Source organism: Rhinolophus hipposideros (assembly GCF_964194185.1).
Source record: "Rhinolophus hipposideros genome assembly, chromosome: 20".
NCBI classification, from domain to species: Eukaryota; Metazoa; Chordata; class Mammalia; order Chiroptera; family Rhinolophidae; genus Rhinolophus; species Rhinolophus hipposideros.
In genome coordinates, this window is record NC_138066.1 from 2,018,188 (window position 1) to 2,034,858 (window position 16,671).

General features: G+C 53.6%; 1 protein-coding gene across 2 annotated transcripts; it reads right to left on the bottom strand.

Annotated features, from left to right (window-relative positions):
• Positions 1–720: 720 nt before the first annotated feature.
• LOC308488645 (tryptase gamma-like) lies at positions 721–3,874 on the bottom strand. Of its 2 annotated transcripts, none has more exons than XM_081028557.1 (5): positions 3,793–3,874; positions 2,853–2,997; positions 2,513–2,772; positions 1,819–1,985; positions 721–1,199 (listed from the first exon to the last, which is right to left on the bottom strand). In XM_081028557.1, the coding sequence occupies exons 1-5, from the start codon at positions 3,821–3,823 to the stop codon at positions 972–974; spliced, it is 831 nt and encodes a 276-aa protein (XP_080884683.1). In that variant the 5' UTR covers positions 3,824–3,874; the 3' UTR covers positions 721–971. The 2 variants fall into 2 exon arrangements, with proteins under 2 accessions (XP_080884683.1, XP_080884682.1); XM_081028556.1 differs by having other exon boundaries at positions 725–1,199; positions 2,853–3,003; positions 3,793–3,854.
• Between the last annotated feature and the right edge of the window lie 12,797 nt (positions 3,875–16,671).

Genomic DNA, 16,671 nt, shown 5'->3' on the forward strand with positions numbered 1-16,671 from the left:
CGGCGCTGCGGCTTCGTCTGCAGACGGCGGCGGGGGCGGGGTGGGGGGGGCGGGGGCGGGCCTGCGGGGCGGGGGGGGCGTGCGGGGGGGCGGGCCTGCGGGGCGCGGGGGGGGCGTGCGGGGGGGCGGGCCTGCGGGGGGGGGACGTGCGGGGAGAGGGACGTGCGGGGGGGGCGGGCCTGCGGGGCGGGGGGGTACGCGGGGCGGGGGGAACGGGCCTGCGGGGCGCGGGGGGGAGCCGTGCGGGGGGCGGGCCTGCGGGGCGGGGGGTACGCGGGGGGGGGGGGGACGAGCCTGCGGGGCGGGGGAGGGACGTGCGGGGGGGCGGGGCGCGGGGGGGGCTGGCAGGGGTAGGCACGGGCGGGGGGGGGCCTCCGGGGGGGGGTGGGGGCGCGGGCGGGCGCGGCGGCGCCAGGCTCTGAGCGGCCGGCTCCGCAGAGGCCCCGGCTGGGCCAGGCGGCTCCCGCGTCCGCTGGGGGTGGGGGGTGCTCCCGTGGGGCTTTGAAGACCGCCGGCTCCAGAACGTTTATTAAACAAAGATGGAGGAACCTCAGAGAATACTTAAAAACAAGTCCCCGTTCCTCAGTGTGAGGCGGGAAACTGAAGCCCACGGAGTGCGGAACCCACGGCTCTGTCAGGACGTTGTGCAAATGATAGTCACTCCGCGGCTGCCCTGAGTGGGTGGCAGCTACTATTAACACATTGATCCGATTGCTCTTACTCTCATGCTTTGTATTGGCACATTTATTGTTATTGTCATAACTCGGACTGAGGCTCGCCTCCCCCGCCCCCCACTCGGGGCCACCCTGATCTGTGGCTCCGTGGCACGTCGTGTAGCAGCTCGTTAGCTAGGGGAACACCTGAATCCCTCTCCATTACAGCAAGAAGGAAGCAGTCAGGAGAGGAGGCGACTGGGACACAGTGGGCAGGTAAGTTTAGGAGTCAAACCCAGGGCTCCACAGGTAAAGGCCCTAAGTGCCCCTTCCTGGGCCTGAGCCAGGCCCAAGGGCGCCTCCTGGCTGAGCTGTAGAAGCCGGTGAGGTGGCCTTAGGGACCTTGTCCTGGATCCAGGGAACGAAAGGATGCACAGGACTGTAGACCTCGGGGAGTCCAGGCCCCATGCAGGGGCTCCAGGTCATTACGCCCTGCAGCAACCAGCTGCTGTTTTGGGAGCAGATTAGGGGAGTCCCATCAGACACCTGTGCGGGAGAGGAACGGGCAGGTTACACACAGCCAGACCCACTGACCCCTCCCTCCACGTGAGCGAGGACCTGATCAGGGGGAGCGTGGGCAGCCCGTGTTCCTGCCTGCGTCGGGAGAGGCGGAATGAGTGGGGCTCCTGTGCACCACAAGGCTCTCCGGCAGGGATTTCTGCTCCCGGGGACTCGCGTATTCCCTTTCCCCGTCCTTCACTGTCTCTTCCCAGGTAAAATGCTTTCCCCCACAAATTCTACCACTGTCGCCCAACTTTTTCCTCCTTGTGGCTTTTGAGGCTCAGTATTACACAAAAGTCACTTTTCAACAAAATGCTTGTGATTATCAAATACCCGGGGGCTCCCAGTAGTTTACAGCGTGGCTATGTCAAAGGCTGCCTCACATTTGAATGGGACCTAACGGGGGACACACCCCAAGGGTGGGAAGCTCTGGGGTGGCCATCAGGGGTGCAGATAAGCCGGTTCCCTGGGTTTTGTGGAATGGGAGACCCCAGGTGGAATGAGAGGGTAACCAGGCCTAGCTCAATCAAGTCGAGTGGGACTAGAAGGGACTGTGTGTGGGGGGGCACCTCGGGACCAGCTAGTGCCAGGCGGGGATCCTCACCACCAGTTTGAGGGCCCTGGGCAGGGGCCTGGAGCACTGGGAGCCTTTGGACAGGCCGACGTTCAGCTCAGGGCAGTCAGGTCGGAGGCGAAAGGCATCTTTGCAGGTTCTGATGTGGAGCGGTCTCAAGGGGACACTGTGCAGTTCTTGGGGTGGCACGTAGGGATCTGTAGGGGGGTGGGCACAGACCCTCAGCCCTGATTGATATCCAGCAGGATTGCAGCAGTCCTGCCCAGCAGTTGTTAACACTGCAAAACTTCCCTACCTGCCTCGTCTCCACCCCCACACACCCTCCTAGGCTTCCAGTCCTCTCGACACTCCTCAGCCCCGCCTCTCTCTTAAACAGTCCTCTCTTAGACTCTCACAGTCCCCTCAGGAAAGCTTCAAGCCCACTGAGATCTGGGACACACTTCGGCCTGGGGAGCGGATGGGGACAGTGCCCAGTGCCAGCCACTTGGGCTGGGGGGAGCTGGAAGCTGACTCGCGAAGCAGGGTGTCAGGGCCCCGCCTCGCCCTCGCAGGTCTGTGTCTGTGATGCTGACAGCGGCTGGCCCGGGCAAGGTTGTCCTCCGGGGCTCAGGGACTCAGGAGTACTACCTCTGCAGGGTCCCAGCAACACGCTAGCAGTGCTCCTCATCCAGTCCAGCCTCGCCCACCGCCCTCCACCCTCCCAATCTCCTGCTCCCATCCTTACCGAAATCAGGCTCGAACCCTTGGGCCCAGCAGAGCTGCCACTTGAGTAAAGGTTGAGGCCAGGTGGCCAGAGGCACAGGCTGCACAGCGCTGCTGAGAGATGGGGGCCTCGCCAGCCGGGCCAGCGCCAGGCCACCCGACCCAGAGCCCTTGGGCCCTCCTGGGGACAGCAGCAGCTCCTCCACTCTGGACTTGCTCTTGCAAGTGTCCAGTGCCAGTCGATCTGTGCCCAGGGTCACACTGTAGTGGGACAGAGGCCAGCTGTGGAGAGCGGGAGGCAATGAGGCTAGGGTCCTCCCTCCTGGAGACCCGCTCCACCACCTCCCCGACCCTGCACACACCTGCCAAAGCAGTTGGCTCCCGTGAGGACCCACTCTCGGGAGATGAGGGCCCCCTCGCAGCGGTACCGGGTATCCAGGAAGACGCTTGCCTGCCAAGGCCACGTGTCTGGGCCCTTTCTGCTGTGGCTCTCAGCCAGCCTTGGCCCTGCACCTTGGGAGAATGAGGCTCATAGCTCAGCTCTGGGGCCTGGCATTTTGGACGCCTACCATTCATCTCTTTCCTCTCTGTCCCCCATCTTTCCATCCAGGCCTCTGCTAACCTCTGCAGCCCCAGCTCCCACCTCTTGCCCTCCCCCCCCCCGCCCCTGTTTGAAATCACACTGCCTGCAATGGGATGCCGTGTGACTTAGAGCAGGCTAGTAAGCGCCCAGAGTCTCAGTTTCTTCGTCACACCCCCAGGGCTGTGGTGAGGGTTAGATAATATATGTCCAATATTTAAAACAAGCTGAAGTTCCATACGTTTTTAGCTGTTTTTCTTAGTAAAGGTAGTTCTTGGACTACTCATGCCTTTTAATGCCTCCAGGTGTCCACATGCTGTCCCTTCCACCTAGCGTGTCACCCCCACCTGCTCCCCCAGACAACTCCTATTCAGCCTTCAAACCCCACCTTTGTGAAGTCTTTCTTGATCTCTCCCCATCCTCCCACAATCCGCCCTCTGGGAGGATTTCCTCCCCTTCTTGCCCAGGAGCTCGTTATAGGTGGGGGTCCAGCTCTCCTTGCTTTTCTCTCACGGGATCATTGCTAAGGCTGCTGGGCCTCCCCACACCTTGTTAATCTAGAAGGTCAGGCCCCATTTACATGGAGCTCTTCCTTGCAGGCCAGACACCCCCACTACCTGTCACCTGCCCTGTCAGGCACCCAGGAGACCTGGATTCTCAGCCCTCAAGGGATGGATGCCTTCCCCCTCTACTCCCCGGGCTCCCTACCCACAGCTCCTTACCAAACAGCAGGAGCAGAAGCAGTGGCAGCATTTGTAGAGGAGGCCCGAGTCTTGACTCCACTGGGTGTGGCCTCCTCCCTGTCAGCCCAGGAAATTTAACCAGCCAATGCCCCCTCCCTACCGTCCCCATGCGGCCCACGTCATGGGGCACAGGGGAACTGGCCTGGGGAAGAGGAAGCCGCCAGGCAGGGCCTGAACCACGGTGCACACATCCTGCTTACAGACCTTGACCCCTCCTGGTTTGGGGCCAGGGGCCTCCTAGCCCTGGCCTGCTTTCTGTCTCAGGTGAGTGTCGACAGCAACAATAATAATTCTCCCCCCACCTCTTCCCATCCCACAAAGCTCTGTAGCATCCATAGGACGGGGCTCCTTACAACAATCCTACATAACACCTAAAGCAGTGCTACCACCCCCTTTTACAGATAGGGAAGTCGAGGCTCAGGGAAGTGAAGTGACTTCCCGAGATCACAATGAGTTGGAACCAGAGTTGGGATTCAAAGCACGGCTGCTGTGACTCTAAGTCCCCAGATTATTCCTCTCACAGCCCTTCCAGGTCTTTCTTCCTGGCTCAACCTCTCAGCTCTCCAGCAGAGAGAGCTGGGGCCACGGCAGGAATGCCTGTTGGTTCCCTGTGGAATGGGGCACAGGCCAGGCCCACAGCTGAATTTCACAAGTGACACAAAGCCAAGACCCTCTGTGGCCTGCTGGGTCCCTCGGGACCCTCCTGCTGCTGCCCCACCTCCCTGCCCCTCAGCCTGGCAGTACTAAATGCCTGCACACACACCGGCCGATTAAAAACCGTACGCGTTTGTTTTTGTTGGGGTGGAATTCACATGGCCTAAAACCATGTTTATGTGTACAATCCAGTGGTATTCAGTACATCATGTTGCCTTTACACACACTCTTCCTTCGCACCTGGAAGATCACTTCCACTTTCACTGCCTGAAAGCTTCTTATGGAACTGCAAGATCAAGGTAAGTATCCCCTCCGCCAGACCGCTTTTTTTCCGCCTCCTCCCCTCACGTTGGTCCAGGACCTTTCTCTGAGCCCCTCAGCCCCCCAGTCACAACTCTACCAAACCACACTCAACTCCCTGGGCACCCACGGAGGGAAGGCATGTTGGAGCCACTCGCTAAATGCTCAAATGCTCATCGAATGACAGCATGAGTGAGTGAATGAGTGAGTGGGGGTCTTTGGGAGACACTTGGGGGGTTGAGTCTCCCGTGCCCTCAGATTCCAGCCAGGGGGAGGGTCTAGAGTTGAGGAGGGAGAGAAGAAGAATCGGGGACTCCAGCCTCCCCAGCCTCCAGCAGTACAACAGAATAACCGGGTCTGGGTCTGGGGCAGAGCCCAAGATAGGGGGAAGGGCCCACGGTTTCCATCCCCAGCTTGTGTCCGATTTGCAGTGTGACCCTGGGCAAGGCATTGCCTGGCTCTGGCCTCAACGTCTACATTAGGCAGAGGAAGGCATTGCCTGGACCATGTCATTTTCCCAGTAAGTCATTGAAGGTCTGGGGGAATGTCTGGCCTCTCCAAACCGGACTCTACATCTCTCTACTCCTGAAGTTCAAGGGAGGAAACCCCTAGTAGAGCAGCTTCTTCCAGGACTTAACCAGTAGAGGGAGCTGTAGAGAAGTGAGTCGGACAACCCTAGGTTCCAACCCAGGCTCTCTGCCTGTGTGACCTTGGGCCAATGGCTTAACTTTTCTTAGTCTCAGCTTCTAGGAAACCCCGACGTAACAGGGCTCAATAAATGGTAGCAACGGTCACCACAGTGAAGATGACGATGTGATTAGAGTCTTTGTTTGCAGACAGGCTAGTTGAATTGCTGGCCAAATTCTGGAAGATACTGTAGGTCTTTAAAAACCATTCATCTTTAATCCAGAGGACACACATTCAGTGTCAGCCAAAGCCAGGCAGATAAGTGAAGCATGCCAAGAGTTCACATGTTGGGCACATGGCATGGCAATTAGGCTGCATGTGACAGAAAACCCAATTAGGGCTCATAATCACAAGGCGGTTGTGTGTGCCACTTCCCAGACAGAAGAAGGCAGGAGAAAGCAAGACTTCCTCTAGGACGGGATACCCTACACAATCCATTGACTAAATGGGGACTTTCATACACAACCCATTAACCAGAACTGAGTCACGGGGCCACTTCTAACTGCAAGGGAGTCTGGGAACTTGAGCATTTTTCTTCCCAGATTCCATAGGATGAAACAACATGGAAAAAGGCAGTTAGAATGAGAGTTGAGTTAACCAGTTCTTCATTTCCGTTTTTAAGTGCTTAATTCAGTGGCACTCAGTACATCACATCATCTTTGCACATGTTGTTCCTTCATACCTGGAATATCCTTTCCACCTTTTCTTATTTGCTTCTGTTAATCTTTTTTTTTTTTTTAATTTTTTTGTTGTTGGGGAGTATTGGAGAAAAGTGTGTGTCATGCAAGGTGTCAGCTCCCGCTCCCGGTACAAGAATGCAGGACATGGCTAGGCCCAAAAGGAACACCCACGGAGCCACAGATGGGGGAGTCATACCACTATAGTCTCGCTGGTGGCTGGGTCGGAGACACAGGAAGCAAGAGCCACACGATCTGCAACCTGCCGTCTGCTTCTCTGCTAACCAACCTCACTTGCTAACGGCAATCCGCGCTTGCTAGCTGGGCCACGGCAGTTATATCAGTGGCTAATGGCTAACCGGTAATAGCTGATGGCCATCTAGTCACAGCTGATGGCCATCTACTACCCGAGCCAGCACCTTTCCACATGAGGCCGAGAGCCTGGAAACTGCCCTCTGGGACTTTGTCCCCACAGTCTGTTTCTTCCGGGCCCATCAGCTCTAAGTTATTGTCCTTCAATCTAGCCATGGAGGGCACAGCTCAGCTCCAAGTCCAGTCGCCATTTTCAGTCTTAGTTACAGGGGGCACAGCCCACCATCCCATGCAGGAATTGAACCAGCAACCTTGTTGTTAAGCGCTCCCGCTCTAACCACCTGAGCCATCAGGGATGCCCCACTTCTGTTAACCTTAATAAGCACATTTCCACATCTAGCTTTAGCTTCCCTCCTCTGTTGAAAGACATAGCTACCAGAAGTGTGTCTCTGCCTTAAGAAAACACAACAGTTCAGGGATGAAAATTATCAAGGGAACGATTGGGCAAGCTTAGCCCTAGGCAATTGGTGAGGATATGAGTGGTATTTAAAATACTGAATAATTCACGTGGCACAGGCACCAACCAACCTGATAAGATGGCCAGTTGATCAAAACATATGCCCAACCAATCCTCATGGATGCCTGCTAATGGGCTGGACTGCCATTAGCAGTCTGCTGGCATGGACCGGCAGAATACCAGCCCTGGTTGTAGGCATTTGAGTGCACAGTTGCCTGAACTTCTGCTTCTTAAAAGATGGCTGGGAAATCTCCATTTTTCTTGAGCTCTCCTAATTTTCTCGTGTTGGTTGAATTTTTTGATGACACTCTGTAGGTCAAAGAAAGCCCATTAGTGGCTGTTGATGTTTAATCCCTTATCTTTGGGTCGGGGTGGTGTAGGCGTGGCCTGACTCGGGGCTGGGAGGGGACCACACATGCTGGCCACTCTCCATGGTCCTGGATAGATGGTTCTCTTCCTCTGAGACACCCCTCCTTCTCTGTCTCTCTTGGGAGTTCCAGCCCAGGAGAGAAACAGGTGGTGAGGGGAAGGGAGAAAGGGGTCAGGAGATAGTGGAAGAGAGGCTGCTGAGAAGTAGGAGAATTAGAATGACATTTTGAAAAATTGAGGTGACATTGGTTTATAACATTATATAAGGTTCAGGTGTTCAATATTATAATTTGACAACTTTATGTGCTCTATAGTGTGGTCACTCCCAAAGGTCTAGTTCCATCGTCAGCATACAACTGACCTCCTTTATGCATTTCACCCTTCCCCACCCCCAAACCACCAATCCTTTGAGAATGACATAATTTTTAAACGGACTGAAGTCACCAAAGCTGGGAAAAGGGACAACAGAAAGATGATTTTTTTTCAGTGTCACAGATGAGACAAAGCCACTTAAATGTTGGCCAAGAAGAATCTAAATGAAGATTGTGTCATCAACGTGACTTCCTCAGTTTTCTTTTCTACTTGATGAACATTTGTGATATTTTCAAAATGTTGTTATAGACTAAACCCAACAAAATGTAATTCAATATTTGTTTATTGGCTCTTTTGACAGATTGTTGAAATTAAATGAATTGAAAGGGCGGAAAAAGCCCAATACCGTGTTATGTTTTTACACCGTACGTAGCTGATTATAAATACTTTTGACAGTTCTAGGATATTTCTAATAGCTATAAAAAGTTTTTTCCCTCTGAGAAATGGTGGGGTGGATGAGGTTCCTGGTGCTACATTTTGGGGCTATAGATAATGCAAAGTGCTTTCTCATCTATTCAGCTACATGGTCCCCACAATAACCCAGGGGGGTGGAAGTTAATACTTCTCTCACAGGGGTCAAAACCACAAGGCTCAGAGGTGGACAGAGCCTCACCAAAGTTGCACAGCAAAGCAGGAATGGAGCTGGATTGGAATCTGGGTCTGTGTCAGGCTGGCTTCTGTGGGGAGAGTGGCCTTGGTGGGGGACGCGAGTAGAAAGAATGGGACACCTCGTCCGAGACACCTCAGATGGGACTCTCGTAGGTGTACTGAATTGCTCCAATCAAGAATAAAAAATGAACATCAAGATCATGAGAGCCAAGCTTACTGAGCCTAGAGTTATCACTCGACAGGTATTTATTGAGCACCTACTGTGTGCCAGTCACTGTGTAGGTGCTCAGGACAAAGCTGAGAACAAGACGGACACAGCCCCTGCCCTCATGAAGCTGACTTCCTGGTGAAGTAGACAGACAAGTAAACAGGTGTTCAAAATGATTTGAGATCGTGATAAGTGCTACGAAGAAAAAAATGAAAGTGGGAAAAAGGGCTGGAGAATGATGGGGGTGGGGAGGGTTATTATAGACGGGTGCACAGAGATCTCTCTGAGGAGGCTTTAAGCAAAGCTCCAAAAGAAGCGAAGGGGTGACTCAGGCAAGGATCTGTGGTGAGCTCTTCCGAACACCGAGCACAGTAAATGCAAAGGCCCTGAGGAGGAACATGCTGGAACAGAGGGGCAGGCTGGAACCTGCTCACACTGGCTTGCACACTGGCCCTCAGCAGGCAACTGTGCACAACTCTGCCTTCAGTCATGTCATGTTGGGGGCTTGCATCAGTCATGGAGAGATTTACACCATGGAAATCAGCTAAAATCAGGGCTTTTGAATACACACACACACACACACACACACACACACACAAACACACACACATATACACTAGGGGTGCCAAAAAATGTATACAAGTGGACACTTTGGTCAACGTTGCTCAAAGTGGTAGTTCCCCGTAATCAGAAGTGTTTGGATGCTGATGGTAACCACTTTTTTTAAAAATTAGTTTTAGGTGTCCCAAACAATGTAGTTAGACAATGTAGTTAGACATTTACACCCCTCATAAAGTGAGAACCCCTCCCCCAATCTACTACCCCTCATCATGTACAGCTGTTCCAATTCCACTGACTCTATTCCCTATACTACACTCCACATCCAATGACTATATGTACATTAAATTATAGGCGACATACAGTATTATTCAGCTTCAGCTCCAGGTGCACAGTGCAGTGGGCAGACATCTACACCATTGATGGTAACCCCTTGAGCACTTCTTGTCATTGCAGAAGTCAGATGTGACTTGTTTTCATCTTTTGTTATCGGTATATATTGAGTATTACAATTTTAATAGTTTTTTCCTTTCTTAAAATGTGTATACTTTTTTTGGTACTCTCTGTGTGTATACGAGGTCTGACAATTAACTTTGTGAACTTGTTGCTAGCCTTTTTTGATATCAGCGGGATTATTCGTGATGAATTTGTACCAACTGGACAAACAGGTAACCAAGTTTACAATTTGGAAGTGCTGAAAAGGCTGCATGGAAAAGTTAGACGACCTGAACTTTTTGCCAACAGTTCATGCCTCCTGCATCACGACAATGCACCAGCTCACACGGCGCTGTCTGTGAGGGAGTTTTTAGCCAATAAATAAATAACTGTATTGGAACACCCTCCATACTCACCTGATCTGGCCCCCAGTGACTTCTTTTTTACCCGAAAATAAAGGAAATATTGAAAGGAAGTCATTTTGATAACACTCAGGACATCAAGGGTAATAGGACATCTCTGATGGCCATTCCAGAAAGAGTTCCAAAACTGCTTTGAAGGGTGGACTAGGTGCTGGCGTCAGTGCATAGCTTCCAAGGGGAGGACTTCGAAGGTGACCGTAGTGATATTCAGCAATGAGGAATGTAGCACCTTCTGTAGGATGAGTTCGCAAACTTAATTGTCAAACCTCATAAATATAAATATAAATATAATAAATATACATATAAATATAAATACAGTTTGTTTGTTTTTCCTAAGAGAGCCACTTTACCAGCAGACAGACCATGGGGGAAGGAGACTGGGAGTATGAGACAGGGTTAGAAAACTGACCAGGCCCACATCACCTAGGGCCTCAGAGTGGCTGGAGTGTTTTTAGCTGAGGAGGGATGTGAAGCAACAGGGTTCTCACAGGGTCTCTTTGGCCACCGTGTGGGGCCAGGGGAAAGCTGGGAGGCCAGTGAGGAAGCAGATGTGGTTATCCGGGTAGGGTTGCCAGATTTAGCAAATGGAAATATTAGATGCATGCGATATTTGAGACATAATAATGAAATAATTATGTTTATCTGAAATTCAAATTTAACTAGGTGTCCTGCATATTATCTGGCAACCCTACCTATAGGTGCCAGGGGAGAGAAGGTGAGGTCCGTAAGTGTTTCTGGAAGGCTTGCTGCGTGATTCTGCCACCGCCCACCCCCAGTGCTTGGGAGGGAGCCCCCCCCATGGCCACTCCCTGTCCCTGGGGTGTTCAGAGCAGGATACATACCAACCCCACCCTCACCACCCAGCCCACACCTCAGCTGAGCCTGGACGTGCAAACGCCCCTCAGCCGTGTCCTCTGGGAGAGGAAGCCACGCAGGGGGCAGACCACAGATGGGTGAAAAGGATGATTTCACAGGAAACCAGATTAGCTGGACTTGTGGTCACACCCTGCACCAAGCATCAGAGAGGCTGGTCCCTTCACTGACTGACACCTCCTTCATCTCCTTTTCATTCTTCACGCTCGAGGCCTTGCAGGCCTGGGTGATGGCCTTTATTCCATGAGATGGGGCTGTGATTGCAGGGAGACGATCTGATTTGTGTTTTTTGAAAGATCACTGTGCAGAGAACAGGTTATAGGAGCAAGAGAAGAAGTTGAGAGGATGTAGGAGGCAACTGTGACGGTCCTGGTGAGAAATGATGGAGGCTGGGACTAGGCAGTTAGTCCCAGTGCTGGCTGGGACTAACGGCCCCGTTTCCCAGACTCACTCCACTCCAGCCACAGCCTCATCGCTGTTTCTCAGACACGCCAGGCGCACTCCTGGCCTCAGGGCCTTTGCGCTTGCCGTTCCCTCGCCCAAAATGCTCTGACTCTCAAATCTCTCCACAGAGCTCACGTCCTCTCCTCCTCTGTCAAGTCCTTGCTCCAATGTCCCCAGCTCTGTTGTCCTTTCCTGATCATTCTATTTAGGATGAGAATCACTGTCCCCCCACCCCCATCAGCACTTCCCACCTCCATTCCCTGCTTTAGTTTCCTGCACGGTGCCTGTCGCCTTCTAAGACACTGTGTAATTGAGTGATTTCTCTTGTTGCTCTTTCCCAACCAAAATCTCAGTTCCTCCAGGGTGGGTATTTGTGTGTTTATTTCACTGCCGAATGCCCAGCCCTGGAACAGTACCTGGTACACAGTTCATCAGTATTGTTGGGTGAACTAAAGATTTGGACTTGGGGCCTGCTTTGGAGGAGTAGGTTGCAGTGGCATGTCAGACGAGCGTGAGTCCCAGGTGCCTGGCTGCGATGGAGGTGCCATTTACTGAGATGGGGCCTGAGGTGGGGGAAGCTGTGACCGTGGGATTTGTCACAGGAGTTGGAGCGCCAGGTGGGGTGTCCACCAGGAGATGTCTGAGGAGCACTCGGTGTTGGGTCTGGATCTCGGGAAAGGGCCAGGCTGGAGCAGGATTGAAAGTGGTCAGTGCAAACTGGGGGAGGAGGAGCAGAGTGAGGAGAGGGTCCCTGGTCGTGCCTCGAGGTATTGACATTCCAGGGAAGGGCAGAAGACCAGGAGAGGCTGGGGCCATGTGGCTGGCACCCCAGATGCCGTTCATCCTGTGTCAGTCTCCCTTGCAGACCTGGGATCCTTCTGAGGACAGAGAGCAGATGTCAGTCTCCATCCTCACACCCCAGGCGAGTACGAGCAGGCCTCAGCAATATTCGGGGAAGGGCAATATCAACCTCAGTGTGTTTGCTCAGCTGCTGGGACCACGAAAGGCTGCAGCGCCAATGGTGGACGTCCAGGCGCTGTCACAGAACATGACCGACCTCCCCACCCAGGTTCGCTGTGGGCCTGGTGTGCTGGATTGTGGAAGCAGCGGTGAGAGGCTTCCCGAAAAACCACAAGTGGTCCCAAGCTGGAGCCTTCTGGCCGTGAGGTCAGCCCACCCACCCAGGCCTCTGGCAGCCAGTGACAGCCACTTCCCAGCAGGCTTCCTGCTGTCCCCTCCACCAAAACCACACTCAACCCACAGGCTGGCTTTGCGGTAGTCGCTTTCCTGTGGGGACACTGGCACGCAAATGCTGCTGGCCGGACTGAGCCACCACGGGTCTGAGTGCAGGGAGGCCTGGCTCTGCCACGCCCTGTGTCTTGTGGGCGGGTCTGTCCTGCCGTCACACCACACCGCTTGGCTGCTGGGTCTCAGGCAGCAGTCCCCGGAGCCCCCTCCCGACTCCCCGAGTCTGGGAGTTTAAGCCCCGTCCCTCTCAGCAGGCCTTGATCTCGCTAGGCGACCTAGGCCAAGCATGGCCCATGCGCTGTCTCCTGCCTGTTAGGCACCTTCAGGCAGAAATCGTTCCTCCTCCTTTTCCTCAGCGCTGCGGGGATGAACTTGTTACGGCCACTCTGTGTGCTGAGGCAAAAACAGAACAAGTAGAAGCAATGGAGGGGGGGAGGAGAGGTTGTGTGTGTTGCAGAGTGCATGTCCCAACAGCTGAGAACAGGCAGTGTGTATCTCTGCGTGTACGTGTCCCTGTGTGTGTTGTTCCTGTGTGCCCGTGTGCACGCCCATGCAAACCTCTGTGCACGTTTGTGTGAAAGTGAGAGTGTCATCTGTGTGTGCCTGCAGCCCTGTGCATGTGACTGTGTGTGCATAGCGGCGCCAGTATTTCGTGTATCCCCGTGTGGTGTGGACATAGCGTGTCCTTGTGTCTATGAACCTAAGTGGACTGTGTGCACGTGACATTGTAGTGTGACTGCACAGTGGGCAGGTTGTCACGAGGTGACTGTGTGGCCTGCTGGGCTGGGCAGGGCTGGGTGGAGAGTGGAGGGGCGGGCTGAAGCTGCCAGCCGGTACCTGCTTCACAGCCAATCCTGGCCAGGCTGTTGTCACCTGGGAGACACCAGGCTCTGGGCTGAGTGAGGCCTTGGCACCCACCACCTTTTGGAAAGAGCATGGGAGCCCCCAGGGCTGGGAGAGGTGAGGAAGGTGGTTGCACTGGGGAGATGGACTCTGAGCTGGGGAATCTAGGCCCCCACCAAGGGCTGCCAGCCTTCAGGGTCCCCCATAGGAGGCCTGTGTTGGCCTTGGGCACGAGGGCACCTCCCAGCTGCCCTCTGACCAGTAGATCTGGCTTTGCCTTTTACCCGTGAGCCACCTACTTAATATCTGTTCTCCACTTCTTCCTAACACCCTGATTTGGGGTGCAATATGCCTATACAAGCATATTCTGGATTTCTCTTGCAGCTGAGGGCGGCCACATGACATGCTTCTAAGGAGAGGTAAGTACATGTCTGCTGGGAGCTGCCAGGGAGGTTTGCTCTTGTAATGATAGGGGGCGGATATAGCACCATGTTTTTTTCTCCCTCCTTTATCCTATCTGGAGCATGAATGTGATGGCTGGAGTGCTGTAGCCATCTTGCAGCCATGAGTTAAGAGAGGCCAAACGTCATTAGGATAATGGCAAAGCAGAAAGATAGAGCCTTCGTCCATGACAAGCATCATTGAGCAGCTAAATCGAAGTCAATGGAGTCCTTTGGAATTCTGATGATGAAATAGAAATAAGCCTTCATGTGTTTAAGCCATGGTTGGCGGGTTTGGTAGTTGCAGGCGGAGGCAGTCCTAACTTATCGCTCCAGGTGGAGGGCAGGGAGAATAGGTCGCCAGGACCTGCCCTCCCCGCCCCCACGGCCACGGGCTCCTTCCCCAGCCCCTGCCATCTGGGTGGTTAACAGCGGGATCCATGTGCAAATCAGGCCTGGAACCAGTCACGTTCACTGACGCCCTATTTCCAGTCTTGAGGAGACTCTTTCCTGTATGACGGGTAACACATCGCTACCTTCATTTCACAGAAGAGACCAAGGCTCAGAGAGGGCTGAGGTTTGCCTAAGGTCACCTGAGGGAAGCACAACCCAGTCCTTGCCTCCGGCGAGTTCTACGGGCGCATGGAGGGAGTTCCCGTTCCCAAACCCCTTGCCAACCTGTTCCACTGGCATCTAATGTGCCCCTGTAGAGAACAGGCAGTGTCCTTTGCAGATTCATCCGTGAAACTGGCCCCTTCTTGGGAAGGGCCACCTGTCTGACAGGTGGCACCAGGAGCAGGAGTGGGAAGGCCCACCAAGGAAAGCAGAGAAGAAGGAAAGGGGCCCTGTACACTGACAATTGCCTGTCCTCGAAAGACTGAGGTCGTGGGAGCAGCTTGTCGACCTCTGCAGACGTGGTCAGAGCTTGCAGACCTCTGCAGAGCTGCGGTCTGGCCACACGGGCTTACCCCGCCTCCACTGGGTGCCCCAGCCACTCACTGGGTGACTGAACCAGATTACTCATGGCTGCCGATGATAGAGAGGTGTGTCTTTGTGTAAAAAATGGGCACTGGGTACAGCGAGTGCTGGGGGCAGAGGCAACCCATCCCCACACCCAGGCCTTGGGTCTCTCACTCTCTCCCTCTCCTGGATGAGCCTGTGTTCTCAGCTGCAAACCATGACAATGACTCTCTAGAAGGTGAAGGTGGAAGTGTTTAAACACCCAAGACGCTACTCAAACGCCTCCAGGTGTGTGGGGCAAGTCCACATGAGTGGATGTGACGGCTGGTCCAGCACCTCCAAAGGGCCAGGCCCTGTGCTAGGTGCTTTCCTATCATTTCTCGAATCCATAGAACAACCAAACCAGGGATACCCCCACTTCGCAGATGAGGGTATTGAGATCAGGGTTGTCCCGTCGCAGGGTCATGCACCATCAGGCCTCTGCCTACCTCTCCAGCCCCTTCCCTCCTCCCCTCTCCTGGCTTCTTCCCCTGGCTGGCACGTGCTTGTCCTTTAGGTCCTGATTTAGATGTCCGTTCTTGACCTCCCTGGCTGCTCAGTGCCTGCACACCTCCCACCTTGGCACCTACCACAGGGGCCAGTAGCTGCCTGGGTAAGAGTGGGTGTCCCTTGTGAGTGGGCTGGGCCTGCACGTTCATGCGTGACCCCAGCACACAGCACAGACAGGAAAGCATGCCTTGGCCGCAATGTGGCAGAGCAGGATTCAAACCCAGGGGTTTCCGACTCCAACTTGTGTCTTCTTCAAACAAAGGAGCTTTGGGATGGCGGGGATGCGGTAACATCACCATAGCAGCTTCCCCAGATGGAGACCCACCTTGTGGTCCTCAGACTTTAACTACAGCTCCTCTGGTAGCAGAGGGGTGCCGATGTGTAGGGCACGTCTGCCATTTCTTCTCTTTCTTTTTTCATCATGAAATTAAAAAGTAGATATGGTACTTGAAAGGGCCATTGCACTGTTCTTACATATATTCACTGAGAACGTTAAAAATGCATTATAACTTTTCTGAAACTCTGGCAATAAAAAATCATTTCTATACGTTAATGGGTAATGGATATACAACAAAGTTTTAAATTATTTGAGATTCCATTTAAAAAATGATCTCATAGCTTGCCAGTACCGATAGATATTTGCTTTTAATCTCTTCCATTTGGAGCACTTCCTATTTTAAAAAAATGGAACGCTTCACGAATTTGCATGTCATCTGGAGCAGGGGCCATGCTAAACTCTGTATCGTTCCAATGTTAGTACATGTGCTGCCAAAGCCAATACACACATCTGCTATTTCCACTGGCCCTGTATCCATCCCACTGTCCGTAAAGCCCAGGTTTCCATCGGGAAAATGGCCCTCAGCCATTCCATCTGCAGAGCTTGGCTGGGCTTGGAGTCCCCCGCCTTTCCAGAAGAGGATAGGTGACTCAGGTCTGGCCAATCAGCATACTCCCTCCCCTTGGCTGAGCGTGTCCAATAAGAGGGCATCTTTGCTGGAATGATTGACGAGGGGGCCCTGGCTCGGCTGTTTGAAGGAGTCTGACATTGAGAGCTCCCCAAGCTCCTGAGATGATGAGGGTTAATAAGCTCATGAAGGCTTCCAGGGTGACTAAACAAACCTCAAAGCATCGAACACTGAGCTCATCACCCATCGCCCAACCTGGTTCTCTTTTGAGGTCCCCATCTTGGTGACATCTCCATTGTCACCCCAGAAATTGTGACACCACCCACACTTCCACGCTCCGTAGTCCTGCTGCCACAGCCTCGTCCAGGCCCCTAGCAGCGCTGTCCCTCGGACTGTCACCATCATTTGCTTGCCTCCAGTCTCTCTCCCTCAAGTACACCCTCCACACTGTTTGCCAAAATTATTTTTCAGGAAGT

Bases quoted from the DNA above. Each gene is read 5' to 3' on its own strand.
- LOC308488645 (XM_081028556.1), bottom strand. From the start codon at position 3,823: ATGCTGCCACTGCTTCTGCTCCTGCTGTTTG. The intron at 3,004-3,792 runs GTAAGGAGCTGT...CATTCTCCCAAG, and splicing joins GCTTCTGCTCCTGCTGTTTG to GTGCAGGGCCAAGGCTGGCT. The intron at 2,773-2,852 runs GTGTGTGCAGGG...CGCTCTCCACAG, and splicing joins GGAGCCAACTGCTTTGGCAG to CTGGCCTCTGTCCCACTACA.